General features: G+C 42.0%; 1 protein-coding gene across 1 annotated transcript; it reads left to right on the top strand.

Moving 5' to 3' along the window:
• The first annotated feature begins 13,508 nt into the window (after positions 1–13,508).
• CBY3 (chibby family member 3) lies at positions 13,509–13,979 on the top strand. Its single transcript, XM_044659811.1, has one exon. The coding sequence runs from the start codon at positions 13,569–13,571 to the stop codon at positions 13,977–13,979; it is 411 nt and encodes a 136-aa protein (XP_044515746.1). The 5' UTR covers positions 13,509–13,568.
• Positions 13,980–14,384: the final 405 nt, after the last annotated feature.

Genomic DNA, 14,384 nt, shown 5'->3' with positions numbered 1-14,384 from the left:
AAAATAATTACTTGACCATAATTACTGTGGTGATAAGGAAGATCAAAATACATGTAATTAGGAAATATTTAAGGACATAAATAAAAATATATTGAGCACAATCAGAGTTGTATGGTTGGTGTGAATAGACTATAACATATAACCAATAAGGAATTTGAAGAACAGTAGTAAGAAATATCATTTAAAGAGTTGGATAATAGTAAGAAAAGATGCTGAGCTTTTGAGATCAAGGAATGACAGTTAGCCATATTGTTCCATAAGTATCATGATTTCAGAAGAAATTGAGAAAGGCCTCGTTAGGCAGACCCTTGTGGCAGATTTCCAGGAGGACACTGACTAGCATGGCACAGGTTGGCCAGGCATGGTTTAGGTGGTGTCCTGAGAAAGTGGAGGGAATTTTCAGATTGATGAGATTAATGACCCATTTAAGTTTAACCTTTCTTGCTAAAATGCTTCAAACTATGCCAATCACTGTGCCTTGTACTTTCCCAACTGCAAAAAAATGCCTTTCCTCCAGCTGATCCTCAGACCTGGCCCTGTATTTCCTTTTTTTTTTTTTTTTTTTTTTAATTCTTACCTTCTGTCTTAGAATCCATACTAAGTATTGGTTCCAAAGCAGAAGAGCAGTAAGGGCTAGGCAATTGGGATTAAATGACTTGTCTAAAGTCACACAGCTAAGAAGTGTCTGAGATCAGATTTGAACCCAAGACCTCTTGTCTAGAAGTGACTATCCAGTGAGTCATCTAGCTGTCTTCTTTATTCCCTTTTAATATTTAGCCTCATTCTGAAAATCTAAGTTCATTGCTTGCTTTTTGAGGGGAAGTCTTGGCTCCTTCCCATTACTTTCTTACTGGGAGATGGGAGTAATCTTCAAGTGATAGGATTAGCAGAGGCACCTAGGTGACTAAAGTGGATTGACAGCCCTGGGTTTGGGTTCAAAACTGACTTCAGATTCTTCTTAGCTATGTGACCTTGGGTAAGTCACTTAATTTCCATTGCCTCACCCTTACTGCTTTTCTGCCTTAGAACCAAACAAAACACAGTGTTGATTCTAAGGCAGAAGGTAGGAAATTTTTTTTAAACTCTTACCTTCAGAATAAGGCAGAAGAGTGGTAAAGGCTAGGCAATGGGGGTCAAGTGACTTGCCCAGAGTCACACAGCTAGGAAGTGTCTGAGACCAGATTTGAACCCAGGACCTCCCCTCTCTAGGCCTAGCTCTCTCACTGAGCCAGCCACCTAGCTGCCCCTATAAGAATTTTTTTTTAAGTGGTAGGTTTATTCTACAAACATGGATATGGATGTAGTCCAAACAGCTTTGATTGAATCAACTTGAATTTGAATTAAATAGGTAGTGGGTGAGGTTACAAGGGTTACTGTTGTTCATTCTTTTTTTTTAGAGGAGATCCAATGGCATCATAGAGTGATGTCTTAGGTTGTGCTTGAACTTGATTTAAGTGAGGTAGAGTTGCACAGTCTTTAGCTTCACTATTTCCCAGAGTCATCGAAGTCCTGTGAGAAGACATAAGTCAGAGTGACAAGCAGTGGATGCACCTTGGCATCTTCTGTGTCTGACCAAGTTCTGAGCCCTCCAAATCACCTGTTTTAGGCGTCTTCATGGCCACTGGAACAAATTGTTCTCATCTGCCCATCCCACTGGGGAAAGTCTTCACATGCTTGGTACAGGCATCCTCCCCCTTAATTTGTCAAAGGGTTTGGAGCCTGTCTGTTACTCTCAATCTGGTTTAGTCTGCTGACTGAGTTGGCTTTACCAGGATGTGGCTGCTGTGCATATTACAGCTTCTTGTGGCTTCTGGGAGCCTCGGGTGAGACTTGGAGGAAAGGTAGACACCAAAGGTAGATGAGTAGCCCTGAAAAGGACTTGGCAAGCCTTCATGCCAGACGCACTAATCCTCCCCGAACGCCCCATATACTCCACCATTATGCTAGAAGAAATGGCAAATGGGATGATTTCAGAAAAACTTGGAAAGACTTAATGAATTGGTATAAAGTGAAGGGAGCAGAACCAGAACATTACACAGTAACAGCATTATTCTAATCATCTGTGTATGACAGCTATTCTGAGCCAATGATCCAATAATGAAAATCCTTATGGTCTTTATGATGAAAAATATCCAACTCCAGAGAAAGAACTGATAGTCTGAATACAGATTGAAACATACTTTTTTACTTTATTTTTCTCCCTGTTTATTTTTTTTTTTTGGTCTGTTTTCTTTTCCAACATGGCTAACATGGAAATGTTTCTCATGACTTCACATATATAATCTACCTGAAATTGTTTGCCTTTTCAAAGAGGGAGAGGATTTGGAAATGAAAATCTAAAAAAAATGAATGTTAAACATTTTTTTCCATGTAATTGAGAATATTTAAGGAAATAAAAATATATTGGGGAGGGGGCGGTATGGATATTTGCTGAAAGCAAGAAGGCGTAAGAGCCCTTGTAAATGCCCTGGTTTCGGCCAACAGTTTCAAGGAGGAAATTCTTCATGTTTCGGAGTCAATAACTAGAATTGATTTCCCATTTCTTTGTACCTCACTCAGCATCCCACCCAACTGACCCTTAGGGAAAGGAGAGATTCTTCTTCCTAGAATGAACAAAGAAAGCAACCATGAATGATAACATGTATTGGTAATCATTTATTCTTCTAGGCTGACTGTACATGGGCACAGAAGGTCAGGGAAGGCAGCAGAGGAAGTTGCTATTATTTCTAACTATATATAAATTTTAAGATCACACATTTGGAGCCAGGAGCACATCTGTCAAAGTTCACAAAAGGTGTCATGCTATTCAACAAAGGGAACATACAGATCTAAGAGACTTGGTTCTTTCTCTCCTTTGTTCCTTTGGATACATAAGTAACTTGTCTGATATGAGTATGAGTTTTTATTTTTTAATCAACAAGCCAAAAAGCATCTATTAAGTGTCTTCTATGTGCCAGACATTATACTGCATTCCAGAGTTACAAATACAAAGAATTAATCTCCCTACTCTCAAGGACTTTTTGTTAAGATATGAGCTCTCCAAGGGCAAAATGGGGTTTTTGCCTTTCTTGTATCCCCTTTGGCATAGTGCCTGGCACATTTTAAATGTTTAATAAATGCCTGTTAACTGCCTTACTCCCAGACATTCTAGAAATGTGACATAATAGAGAGCAGGTCTGAGTCAGAAAGACCCAATTTCATGTCTATCCAACTGATATATCCTGGCTGTGCAACCTTGAGCAAATCACTTAACTCTTTCTCAGTATCCTCAAGTTACAATACTTACAAGTTACACCATAGTTGCTGGATCTATATTGATAGAAGGAGGTTCTTATGTCAAAGAAAGCCTAGGTCCAGATCACAAAAGAAAAATCCCTTTAAAGCATATTTATTACAGGTGGACAAATGAATAGTAATTCAAACTCTTAGTCCTTCTGGGACATCTAGGTGGCAAAGCAGACAGAGTGCTGGGCCAGGAGTCAGGAAGACTCATCCACCTGAGTTCAAACCTGGTCTTAGACATTTACCAGGTGTTCAGCCCTGGGGAAAACACTTAATAACTCTATTTGCCTCAGTTTCCTCATCTGTCAAATGAGCTGAAGAAGGAAAGGGCAAACCATTCCTGTATCTTTGCCAAGAAAACCCCAAATGAGGTCATGAAGAGTTGGATACAACTGAAAAAATGACTAAAAATAATTTTCTTTCTGGTCAGTTGGTTTGATCAGCTCTATGGTTCTTTAAATTATTTCCAGTTTAGCCTGGATGTAGCTTGTTTGTATGTTTTTGTTTGCTTGTTGTTCCCTATCCCCCTTAGATTGTGAGCTCCTTTTATCTCTTTTTTGTATCCCTAACACTCAGCACAGTGCCTGGCACATATCAGGAGTTTAATAAATTCTTATTGACTGCCTACAGATTCACTAAGAAATAATAATAATGTTGCTAAATTGGAGAATTTTCTGCTGTAAGTTTGTTTATGTAAAGGATTTCATTTCAGTGTAGGAGGACCTTCATAGGGCAGGACTGGATTCCTTACTTTAGGTTTAATCCCTTTGGAGACTTTAGAGCAACAATTTTGTAATTATATGAACTTAATTTTTGTGTATAAAGACTTCATGGAATTGGTATATTTTCAAAATAGAAATACCCAGTTGTTCTTGGAGTTCATTTTCTTGTAGTGATAGAAATTATTTCTGGTGAAGTTAGTCACTCGTAGGATCTTTGATCCCTTAGGTTGACAGAGAATAGTAGCTGCCTGAAATCTGTTACTATTGACCATGATAGTTTATGGGAGCCTAAATCAAGAAACACATATCATTACTGGCTCTTCCCTGAACTTGGCATTCCAACTCTTGGAATGTGACCCACGGGTCTTTGTTCCCACTCTCCTTTCTTCTCTTGGACACATAAGTAACTTGTCTGACATGGATATGAGGTTTTATTTTTTTTATCAATAAGCTAATAAACATTTATTTAGTGTCTACTATGTGCTAGACATTGTGCTAGGCTCTGGGATGAAACTTTCTCCTGAATCTCCAGGTAGTGCTCTGTGCATCCAATGTACTCCTTCATCATTCTGACCTCTAGAATCCCTCCCTTGTTGTTCAATCAGTTCTACTTCTGTCTGAATCTTCATAAACCCATATAGGGTTTTCCTGGTAGAGATGATTTGTCATTTTCTTCTCCAGCAAATCTTACATATGAGGAAACTGAGCCAAACTGGGTGAATTGACTTGTCCAGGGTCACCAGCTAGTAAGTGTCTGAGGTCAGATTTGATCAGAGATGTGAGTCTTCCAGGCTCTGGGTCCGTCACTCTATCTACTGTACCCACATAGCTATTAGAATCCTTACCTTTCTTCAAGGTTCAGTTTAGGTGCTCCTACTTACAGGAGGCCTTTCCTGATCTTCCTTGTTGTAGGTGCTTGTTTCCTCCTCAAATTATAAATACTTACAAATTTAAATATTGTATCCTACTCAATAGAATGTAAAGTTTTTGAAGTAGGGACTATTTTCCATTTTGTCATTGTAACCCCAGTGCCTACCAAGGTACTTTTCATGGAATAATTATGTAGTAATAAATATTTGTTGGATTGGATCAAATCAGATTGGAAACACAGAAATGTAGTATTTAGTCCATTTTAATAATAAGAGGCATTATGGTTGGGGTCAGGAAGACCTAGACTCTAGTGACACTGTCAGTTATTCTCTTGGTGTCTCAGGCAACTCTCTGAAACTATAAATTTCAGAACTGCTGATCTGTATTGACAGTAGGAGTTTTCTCACTGGGAGTTACTTACACTGATGAAATTCCAAGTGTCTACCCAAAACAATTATAATTTGGACTCTTGCACTGAGAAGATGACAATGCCTAATGAGGAAGAAGAAAAGACTTGTTTTCTAGAAAATCCAGTGGAGGGTGTGTGATGTGGTCTCAGCAACCTATATCCTTTCTACAGAGCAAGGAGGAGGGACACATTGAGGAAAAAAGCCAGAGTGACCTATGAGACCCCAAAGAAAGTTCATGAAAATAAAGTAGGGATCAGAATCCTAATCCTGGGCTGGAAGTGATCTGCTGTGGCATACACAAGACCACAGCATAGCCAGCAGACAGGTTCAATTAATTTTTTCACAGTTGTGTTGTTGGGGGTCTCAGGTAGAATTCCAAAGCTGTAGCAGACACTCAAGTTTTTTATTAATCCAGACCATAAATCCATAGGGCTATCATATATGGGGTGGAGGGCAAGTGAGCCAAATTGCACAAAACTGCAATGAGAAATAGGGAGAAGGGAGATCTGGGAGGTCATGGAGTGTGGAGTTGAAGGAAAGGAGTTGGGGGGAGACAGAACATAATACTGTATAGTAAAGTTAACACAGGTGTTAAAAGTTAAAGTAAGTTAAACCCTATTTGTATAGGATTGGGCACTATCCATGGTTTCAAGCATTCACTGGAGGATCTTGGACTGTATATCCCGCGGAGTGAGAGGAGGACTATTGTACAGTACTGTATAATAATGTACAATGAACTCTATTGTTACTATATTTATGTTGGTAATGTCTTACTACATGTTTAATTTATCAATTAAACTTTATTATACATCTACGGGTACAAGAAAGTCACATATATGGAGTCAACAGGTGTTTGCTTATATCTGCAGTTTAAGCTATCCACAGAAGTCTTGGGACATATATCCTTTAGGGATACAGGAGCCCTACTGTACATAGGAGAATATGGACCAGACAATACAGAGCGAAGGAACTCTTCTCTTAGGAGTGAAGTAACTCAGCTCAATCAAGAGAAAGAATCTGGATCTCACTCAAGGCAAAGTTTCCTGAAGTTGCTGGTGTAGCAGGTTGGGGACAGGAACATGATGGATGGAGATTGTCATTCATTTCAAAATTTTATTTTCCCTTCAGCAATTAGAAGTGGAGTTGGCCTCAAAGATCTTTCTCAAAGCTGGACACCACCCAAAGAGACTGCAGGACCCAACAGGACTGTGGAGTCTGGAGCTCTTCTCTCTTGTGTGCTTACCAACTCTGCCCTGCCCCTCACACAGGTGCCAGGCACTGAACTTGTAATGATTAAAATTCTCTGAAGAGGGGCAGCTGGGTGGTTCAGTGGATTGAGAGCCAGACCTCGAGACAAGAGGCCCTAGGTTCAAATCTGGCCTTAGACACTTCCCAGCTGTGTGACCCTGGGCAAGTCACTTAACCCCCATTGCCTAGCCTTTATCACCCTTCTGCCTTACAACCAATACACAGTATTGATTCTAAGACAGAAGGTAAGGGTTTAAAAAATAAATTAATAAAAATAAAATTCTCTGAAGACTAGAAAGATCACCTGTTTACCCTAACTAAAAAGTTGCTCACCTGAACCAGGCTTCCTATGCTCCAGCCTAAGCCACCAGCTCCCAGTGGCTTGCAAGCAGTATACATACTCATAGAGATAGGCTAGGCTAGTCAGGAAAGGTCAGTGCCATCAGTGTTCAGATGCTCCAGAGCGGAGAGACAGAGAGAGACAGAGAGACAGAGAGAGACAGAGAGAGAGAGAGACAGAGAGAGAGAGAGACAGAGAGAGAGAGAGAGAGAGCAAGAACTGTAGTCCCAGAAGAAATCATTGTTATAGCCAGTTTTTTTTCTCCTTCCTCCTGGGAGTCTGATTAGATAGTCAGAGTCCTGAGTCCTGGAGCCTGACTTCCAAACACATCACTCTGGGACTTTTGCCAGAACTCCATGTAGCCTCATGTGCATGGCCAGTCAAAGGGTAGGGCTGGTATCAAGAATCAGTTTTCAAACTGAATAAGTGTATATATAATAATAAATATATGTAAATATAAATAAATATATGATAATAAATAAAATATAATCTAAAAATAAATATATAATAATTTATATTAAATGTACACAATCTTTACAGATGAGGAGAGATATCATACCAATGGATTTGGAGACTAGAGTTATATTCCAATGAATAAACTGAAGCCCTGAAAGTGAAATTATTTGTTCAGGGCCACAAAAAGAGTGAGCCATGCTAAGATTCAAATCTGGTGGTCTGGGATCTACTTAGTAAAAAATTAGTACATTTGAAACAGCTCCCTACATCTTTTTTTTTTTTTTTTTAAATCCTTACCTTCCATCTTAGTATTGATACTAAGTATTGGTTCCAAGGCAGAAGAATGGTAAAGGGCTAGGCAATGGAGGGTAAGTGACTTACTTGCCCAGGGTCACATAGCTAGGAAGTATCTGAGGTCCGATTTGAACCCAGGACATTCCTCTCTGGGTTTAGCTCTCAGTCCACTGAGACACCTAGCCACCCTTCTGCAAATCCACTTGAATATAAAAGTTGTTCAGCTGTTTTTAGTCACATCTTATTCTTTCTGACCACATCTGGGGTTTTCTCTGGATAGATCCTGGAGTGGCCCGACATTTCCTTCTCCAGCTCATTTTACAGAAAGGAAAACGAAGCAAACAGGGTGAAGTGACTTGCCCAGGGTCTCATAGCTTGTGAGTATCTGAAGCCGGATTTGAACTCAGAACAATGATTCTTCCTAACTTGAAGCTCAGCACTTTATCCACCGAGTCACCTAGCCACCGGTATGAAACAGCCTCTTTGTCTGTTATTCTGGGGGAGCCCAGATGATCCTGCAACTAACAATTGTGTTGCTTCTTTTCTAAGTAGCCCAAACTGACCTATCAACACACTTGCCCTTTTTGTCTGTGGTTTTCTGTAACACTGATACACAAAGCTGTGTTCCTATTCCTGGAGATCTAGAACCAGTATAACCCAGAATGGGTATTGTCTGAGTGTTACTTAAGGGGAAAGGAAACAGGTCAAATGACTCAAATTATTCCTTAGTGGCTAAAATAGTAGCAGTCAAGCTCTCACCAACCTCCCTAACTTTAAATACCCAACTGATCTGACCAGCTCCACTAGCCATATCGTCCCTAACTGAAGTGACCCTGTCTTCTCAGCTAGTGACCAAAGAGCCATAGCTCCACCAGCTCCATAAATGACCTGACTCGGGGAGTATGGAGCAGAGAACATAATGGGAAGATGGAAACCAGTGGGATCTCGGTGGTCGCCCTGAGGCTCTTGCCCAGGGATCTGATGGGCTTTGCCTCATTGATGAGCATCCTCTGTGATTCACACCCATTCCTGGTTGTCATAGCAGCAGCCTGACTAGTCCCAGAGAACTCAGGACTGGCGGGTGATGTCTTCAGGGCTACCCTCCTAAAAGATACCAGTCAGATCCCTGTGTTAACTGATCCATAAGGAAAGCAAGTGAAGAAGAGGAAGAACAGAAAATGCAGGCCAGACCTTGGAAAATGGGCCTCTCTTCATTTGAGGAGCACAGGACATGGAGGAGCAGACTTCATAGTGATTTTGTGATTTTATTTCTATATTGGAAATGGCTTCTACCAGTCTCAACCCCTTTGCTGACCACAAAGGAAAGGCCTCTCGGTGCAACTTGACTACCCCTTTCCAACTGTCAACTCAAGATCTTTTAAAGCAAGTGGATGATATTCTTCTGGGTTCCCTGAATAAACAGGTATTTAATGAGCATTTGCAAGCACATGAATTTTCAGGAAACTCTCTAGCTTTGTGCAAATATGCAACTCTATCCAAAGTGACTTCTACAAGTTAGGGATATAATTCTTATGAATAACTCTAGTCGGGGGAGAACCAAACCTAGAGATGGGAGGTCCTGGGTTCAAATTTAGCCTCAGATACTTCCTATCTGTGTGACCCTGGGCAAGTCACTTGACCCTCAATTCCTAGCCCTTCCTACTTCTAGTATTGATTCTAAATCAGAAGATAAGGCTAAAAAAATAATAACTCCAACAACATATACAGGCAATCATTTCATATGTAAAACTACTATGAGATTCCGTAGATCTCCCAGTTCCCAACCAGAGAGGACAGAGCAGTATTTGTGCTCCTTTCTACTTGCCAGAAAGGGGTGTCCCTATGAGTACTGTCCCACGTGGCTACCTGAGAGAGAGCAAAGAGCTAAGTGGAAATATCGTGCACCTAAGTAAAGTCAAATCATTCTTTGTAATTATTTCCCCTTTTACCTCAAAGCTGCTCTAACTAGCTCCTCAGCACCCCCTGAAGGCTACAGGCCAAACTTATACCTTTTGCATTTTTAGGATCTAGATTTGGAAAGGATTTTCGAAATCATCCTTTAGAACTATTCCAGGGATTCTGATTGTATCTCAAGGTATGCCATCTTCCACTTTATTTCCTTCAGGGGATTTTTATTGTATGTATAATGTGAATCTTCTATCATGACATGAGCAGTATGGAAATATGTATTACATGAAAGTACTGGTATAACTGTTATCAGACTATTGATAGCCTTAGGTAGGGAGGAGGGAGAAGAAAGGAGGGAGGGAGAAAATCTAAATCCTAAAATGTCAAAAGATAATTGTCAAAAAATGTTTCTACATGTAACTGGAAAAAAAATTTTTTTTCAGTGAGTCTAGGGATTCTGAGCCTGGAGTGCCCTTGAATTTGGTTTTAAAAAATATTTTGATAATTATATTTTAATAGAGTTGACCTTTGTGATGATCTTCTGCATTTTATTTTATGCATTTAAAAACATTTTATAAAGAAGAGGTTCATAGGCTTTGCCAGGCTGCCAAGAAAACTCTGTAATACAAAAAGGGTAAAGAACCCCTGATCTTGTCCAAACTCTTCATTTTACAGATAAAGACATGGATGCCCAGAGAGGTTAAGTGATTTACGTAGAGTTACGCAGCTAAGAAATAACAGAGGTGAGAGCTCAACCTAAATTTCAAAGATCTAATGTACTTATTCTGCTCTGTTGTTTAGTCTTTCTATTTGTGACTAACTTGGGATTCTCTTGGCAAAGATACTGGAGTAGTTTGCTATTTCCTTCTCCAGCTCATTTTACAGTTGGGGAAATAGAGGCAAATAGGGTTATGACTTGCCTCTGGTCCCAGAGCTAATAAATGTCTAAGGTAACATTTGAACTCAGGACTTCCTGACTGTAGGCCTGGCCCTATATCCACTGTACCACCTGAGTGTTCCTTATTCGAGTCTACTAGGAATTGTACGTTATTTTGGATATGTTCCTTTTTCCTAAAGAGTAAGTCAGGGTTGAATCAAAGGAAGTCCAACCTCGTTTTAAAAAAAGTTGCCAGCTATCTTGGCTTAGATCTAGTCACGACCTATTTCTGCCCCATTTTCCAGCTGTTCTGCTGAGACTATGTTAGGGAGGGACACATAGAATATGTCAATAATTATGATATTGGCAAAGGTAACTAGGCAGGTCACCTCCTGCACCAGATTCCTTCCCCCCCCCTTCAGTGTCCAGCTCTGTCCTGATGAGAGGCAACAGGAGTTTTATCAATTAAAAAGAAAAGGAGCTTCTTGTTTCTCTGCCCTCTCTTGCTTATTTCCCAGCCCCCCAAGAAATCCAGAGCATTTAGAGAATGTGGAGAATGTGCAACTTTTTCCAACACTATATCTAAGGATGGATTGTTGATCATGGGATGAGGGCAGGGATGTGTTGATATATGTTTAACAATTGGACTTTTGGGGGGGGGGAATGAATGTATACTCTTTTGAGGTAAATCAGCATTATTAATACCTCTTTAAGTAGTGAGAAGTCAATTGTGTGCCGCACCTAGAGTCAGGGAAACTCATCTTTCTGAGTTCAAGTCTGACCTCAAGACATACACTAGCTGTATGACCCTGGGCAAGTCACCAACCCTATTTGCCTCAGTTTCCTCACCTGTAAAATGAACCAAAGAACTTGAAAATGGCAAACCAATCTAGGATTTTTTGGCAAGGGTCAACGGAGAGCCAGATACGACTGAAAAGCAACTCAACAACAAACTCTAGACAAAAAAAGCAAAATAATCAATCAAGACCTGATTTGTAATCATTGCCAGTCCCTGGGGGGGTGGGGGTGGGGAGGGGGTAAATGATTACAATGAAAATTTAACAAGGGGCTCTCAGATGCTGCTTAGAACAGGCACCAGGATACCCCTGGATGAGGGTCTTCTTCCCACCCTGACTTTAGGACATCAGTTTAAGTTATTAGTCAAATATTTCCTGCCCATCTACAAACACTCGGGAAATGGGAAACCTGAGATAGTAGAGAGACCAGGACATGATACCTGGGGTCTTGTCTCAACTCTGTCACTAATTTGATGTTGGACAAGTCTCTTCCCATTTCTGCACCTCAGTTTCCCCTTTTACAAAATGGAGTGATGGTATTGAATTAAATGATGACTATAGCTCGAAGTTGCAGTTCCAAGTCTACAATTCCAATAGTAATACCATTAAACCATAAAACCATTAAAAAAAAACATTAAATGGATGGAGAGAAACCATGAGTGATATAGGCAAGTGACTACTTCATAGCTGGGAAGGTTTCTTAAAGTAGGTTTTTATTTCATGTATGTTAATCTTCCTTTTCTAAATCCACTGAGGTTTAAAGACTACATCTTGTCTTCTAGTCTCCTTTCCCAGCTCCAGGCCCCAGTTTTCTTGGGCCTCGGGGTACAGGATGGAAGGGTGCTTCGGGAAGAGTAGTCCAGTGATGCAGTTAGGAGTACAGAACTGGGATGTTTCCAGCTGGGGTGTAAGGAAGGGGACAGGCTAGGCCTTCCCAGTGTGACTGTCCCTCAGCTACCCTGCAGCTGTAGTGGACTCTCCAAAGCCAGGTAAGTGGTCAGTCAGTCATTGTGAGTCGTGTGAGACAGTCAGGACCTGAGCTGAGCTGAGCTGGGGCCTGACGGTGTGGACCCATGAGAGAAGCTGCAAGTGTGAACTCTAGGTGAGCTATAAGGGGGCCTGAGCAGATGGAGGGAGGGATCAGAAATGGGCATTCCTTTCTGGGGAGATGGCCCAAACCCCAGAGCATCCTTGGCCCTGTCCTGCCTGTTGGTTCATGAATAAAGATGCTACATGTCAGCAGAACCAGAGTCTCTGTGGACTCAGCACCAGAAAGGCTCCCTTGAATGGGACCCAGCAGGATACTTTCCTGGAGGTGGCAGTACTCCGGTGAGACCAGTGCCACTTACTGAGATTCACTCAGTTCCAGCCCAGCTCTTCCAGGCACAGATTAGTGACTTAGAAAATAGGGATTAAAACAAAATCTGTGTCTCCTTGGTGATCTGGCACCCATTGGGTTTTCCATGGAGTGATGTGTCCCCACCAAACTCTGGTGGATACCTGAGTTTTAGAAAGCTGGAAACTATAAACTTCTTGAGAGCAGAGATAACAGACGATTGTAAACCCCAGCATCATGTTATCTAGGCATAAAAAAAATGAGAATGTTCAGGAATGGTGATGACATAGAAGGAGCCAAAGGACCTAGGATAGGGATGGCACAGGCGGCCAGATTAGCCTTATTGGAACACTTAGGAAGGAATCCAAAGCCTTCTTAGCCCCCAGGGCTACCCCAGGGCTAGTAGGCCTAAGGAAGTCAGGGGATCATAGGATAATACAGGTTAAAAACTGGAAGGAACCTTAGAAGACATTGAGTCCTGTAAGGGGTTAGGTCACACAGATTGTGTCTGCTGTGGGATTTGAACCTAGGTTTTCCTGATGGCTGGTCCAGTGCCCTATCCACAAGCAGAAATAGGAAAGGAAACAGAAAGGTAAGGGGAATGGAAGTAAAAGGTTGTGCTGGGCCAAGGCAATGGAACAGGGGCTACTATTAGTGCCCAGAGGAAGCTTCCCATGTCTGGGAACTGCAGGGCACAGGAAATGACTCATCCTGCCTCTGTCTCCCCGCAGAAACCCTTGGTACTTATCCAGGATCCAGCTGCTTGGCCAGCTGGAGCGATCTCCATCCTGGGGCTCCCGTCCAGACAATCTCCCACTGAGCAGCCCAGGCCAGTGTGTGGGGCTTCTAATCTTTCCTCCCTTTCTCCCTCTGCGAATCCATCAGTCCCTGGCAGTCTGGATTCCTCTCCTCGAACTCCCATCATCAATTCGTTGTTCATTCTGATGAATCAGCTTCGACAGTTCTGGGCTGACCACTTCTCCCGCCGTTTCGCACCCAGGCGGCCTCCACTGCGCCAAATCTCTTCCATGTCCACCTTCTACCTACTGGACCATCACACTCGCCAGGCTGAGCTGGGACTCAATTACGGTTCTCCTCGAACTCAGCTCAGTGACCAGGCCTTTATCTTCGAGGCTGGGAAGTGGGTGATGGAAGGAGGCTACCGAACCAACTTGCAACCCTTGAACCTCACCACTTACTGGGAGCCTCTTGTCCCCCAGGGCAAGAACAAGGCATTGTTGGAAGAAAACAACTATCTGAAGCTCCAGCAAGAACTTCTCATGGATATGCTGACTGACGCCACAGCCCGGCTGCAACTGCTGGAAAAGAAGTTTAACGTAGACACGAGCCCTTTGTCTACTTCCTGTGTCTGGCAGAAGAAGATGAGGAAGAGGGATAGAATGCGGTTGATACAATCCACAGCCCTTTTCCCCAGGTGATGGGGAGAGACTCCCCCACTCCCCACTCTCAGACACCTGAATAAATGATGGAATGTCCCAGAGGGCCACTCGAGCCATTGCCCCACTCTCCTTTCCTTCCTGGCCCTGGTCCTGCCCCTGGATTCCTTTCCTCAAACTTTCAGTACTCTCATTATCCAGCCTGTCTTCCATCAGGGTGGGATCTATAAGTTCCTCTAATCCTCTTCCCAAATGCTCCAGGACATGGGCAAAATGTTGAAACTTGTTTGTCTCTGGTCCCCTTCTATTACTCCTATTGTGTTCTTCTCCTCCATATGCCTTCTGCTCCCACTATGTATTGATTCCAAGATAGAAGAGTAGTAAGGGCTAAGCAATGGGGGTTCAAGTGACTTGCCCAGGGTCATACAACTAGGAAGTGCCTGAGAT

This window comes from Gracilinanus agilis, chromosome 2, assembly GCF_016433145.1.
Source record: "Gracilinanus agilis isolate LMUSP501 chromosome 2, AgileGrace, whole genome shotgun sequence".
Taxonomy (NCBI): domain Eukaryota; kingdom Metazoa; phylum Chordata; class Mammalia; order Didelphimorphia; family Didelphidae; genus Gracilinanus; species Gracilinanus agilis.
The sequence above is the reverse complement of the archived record's forward strand: the minus strand, read 5'-3'. Positions and strand labels throughout refer to the sequence as shown.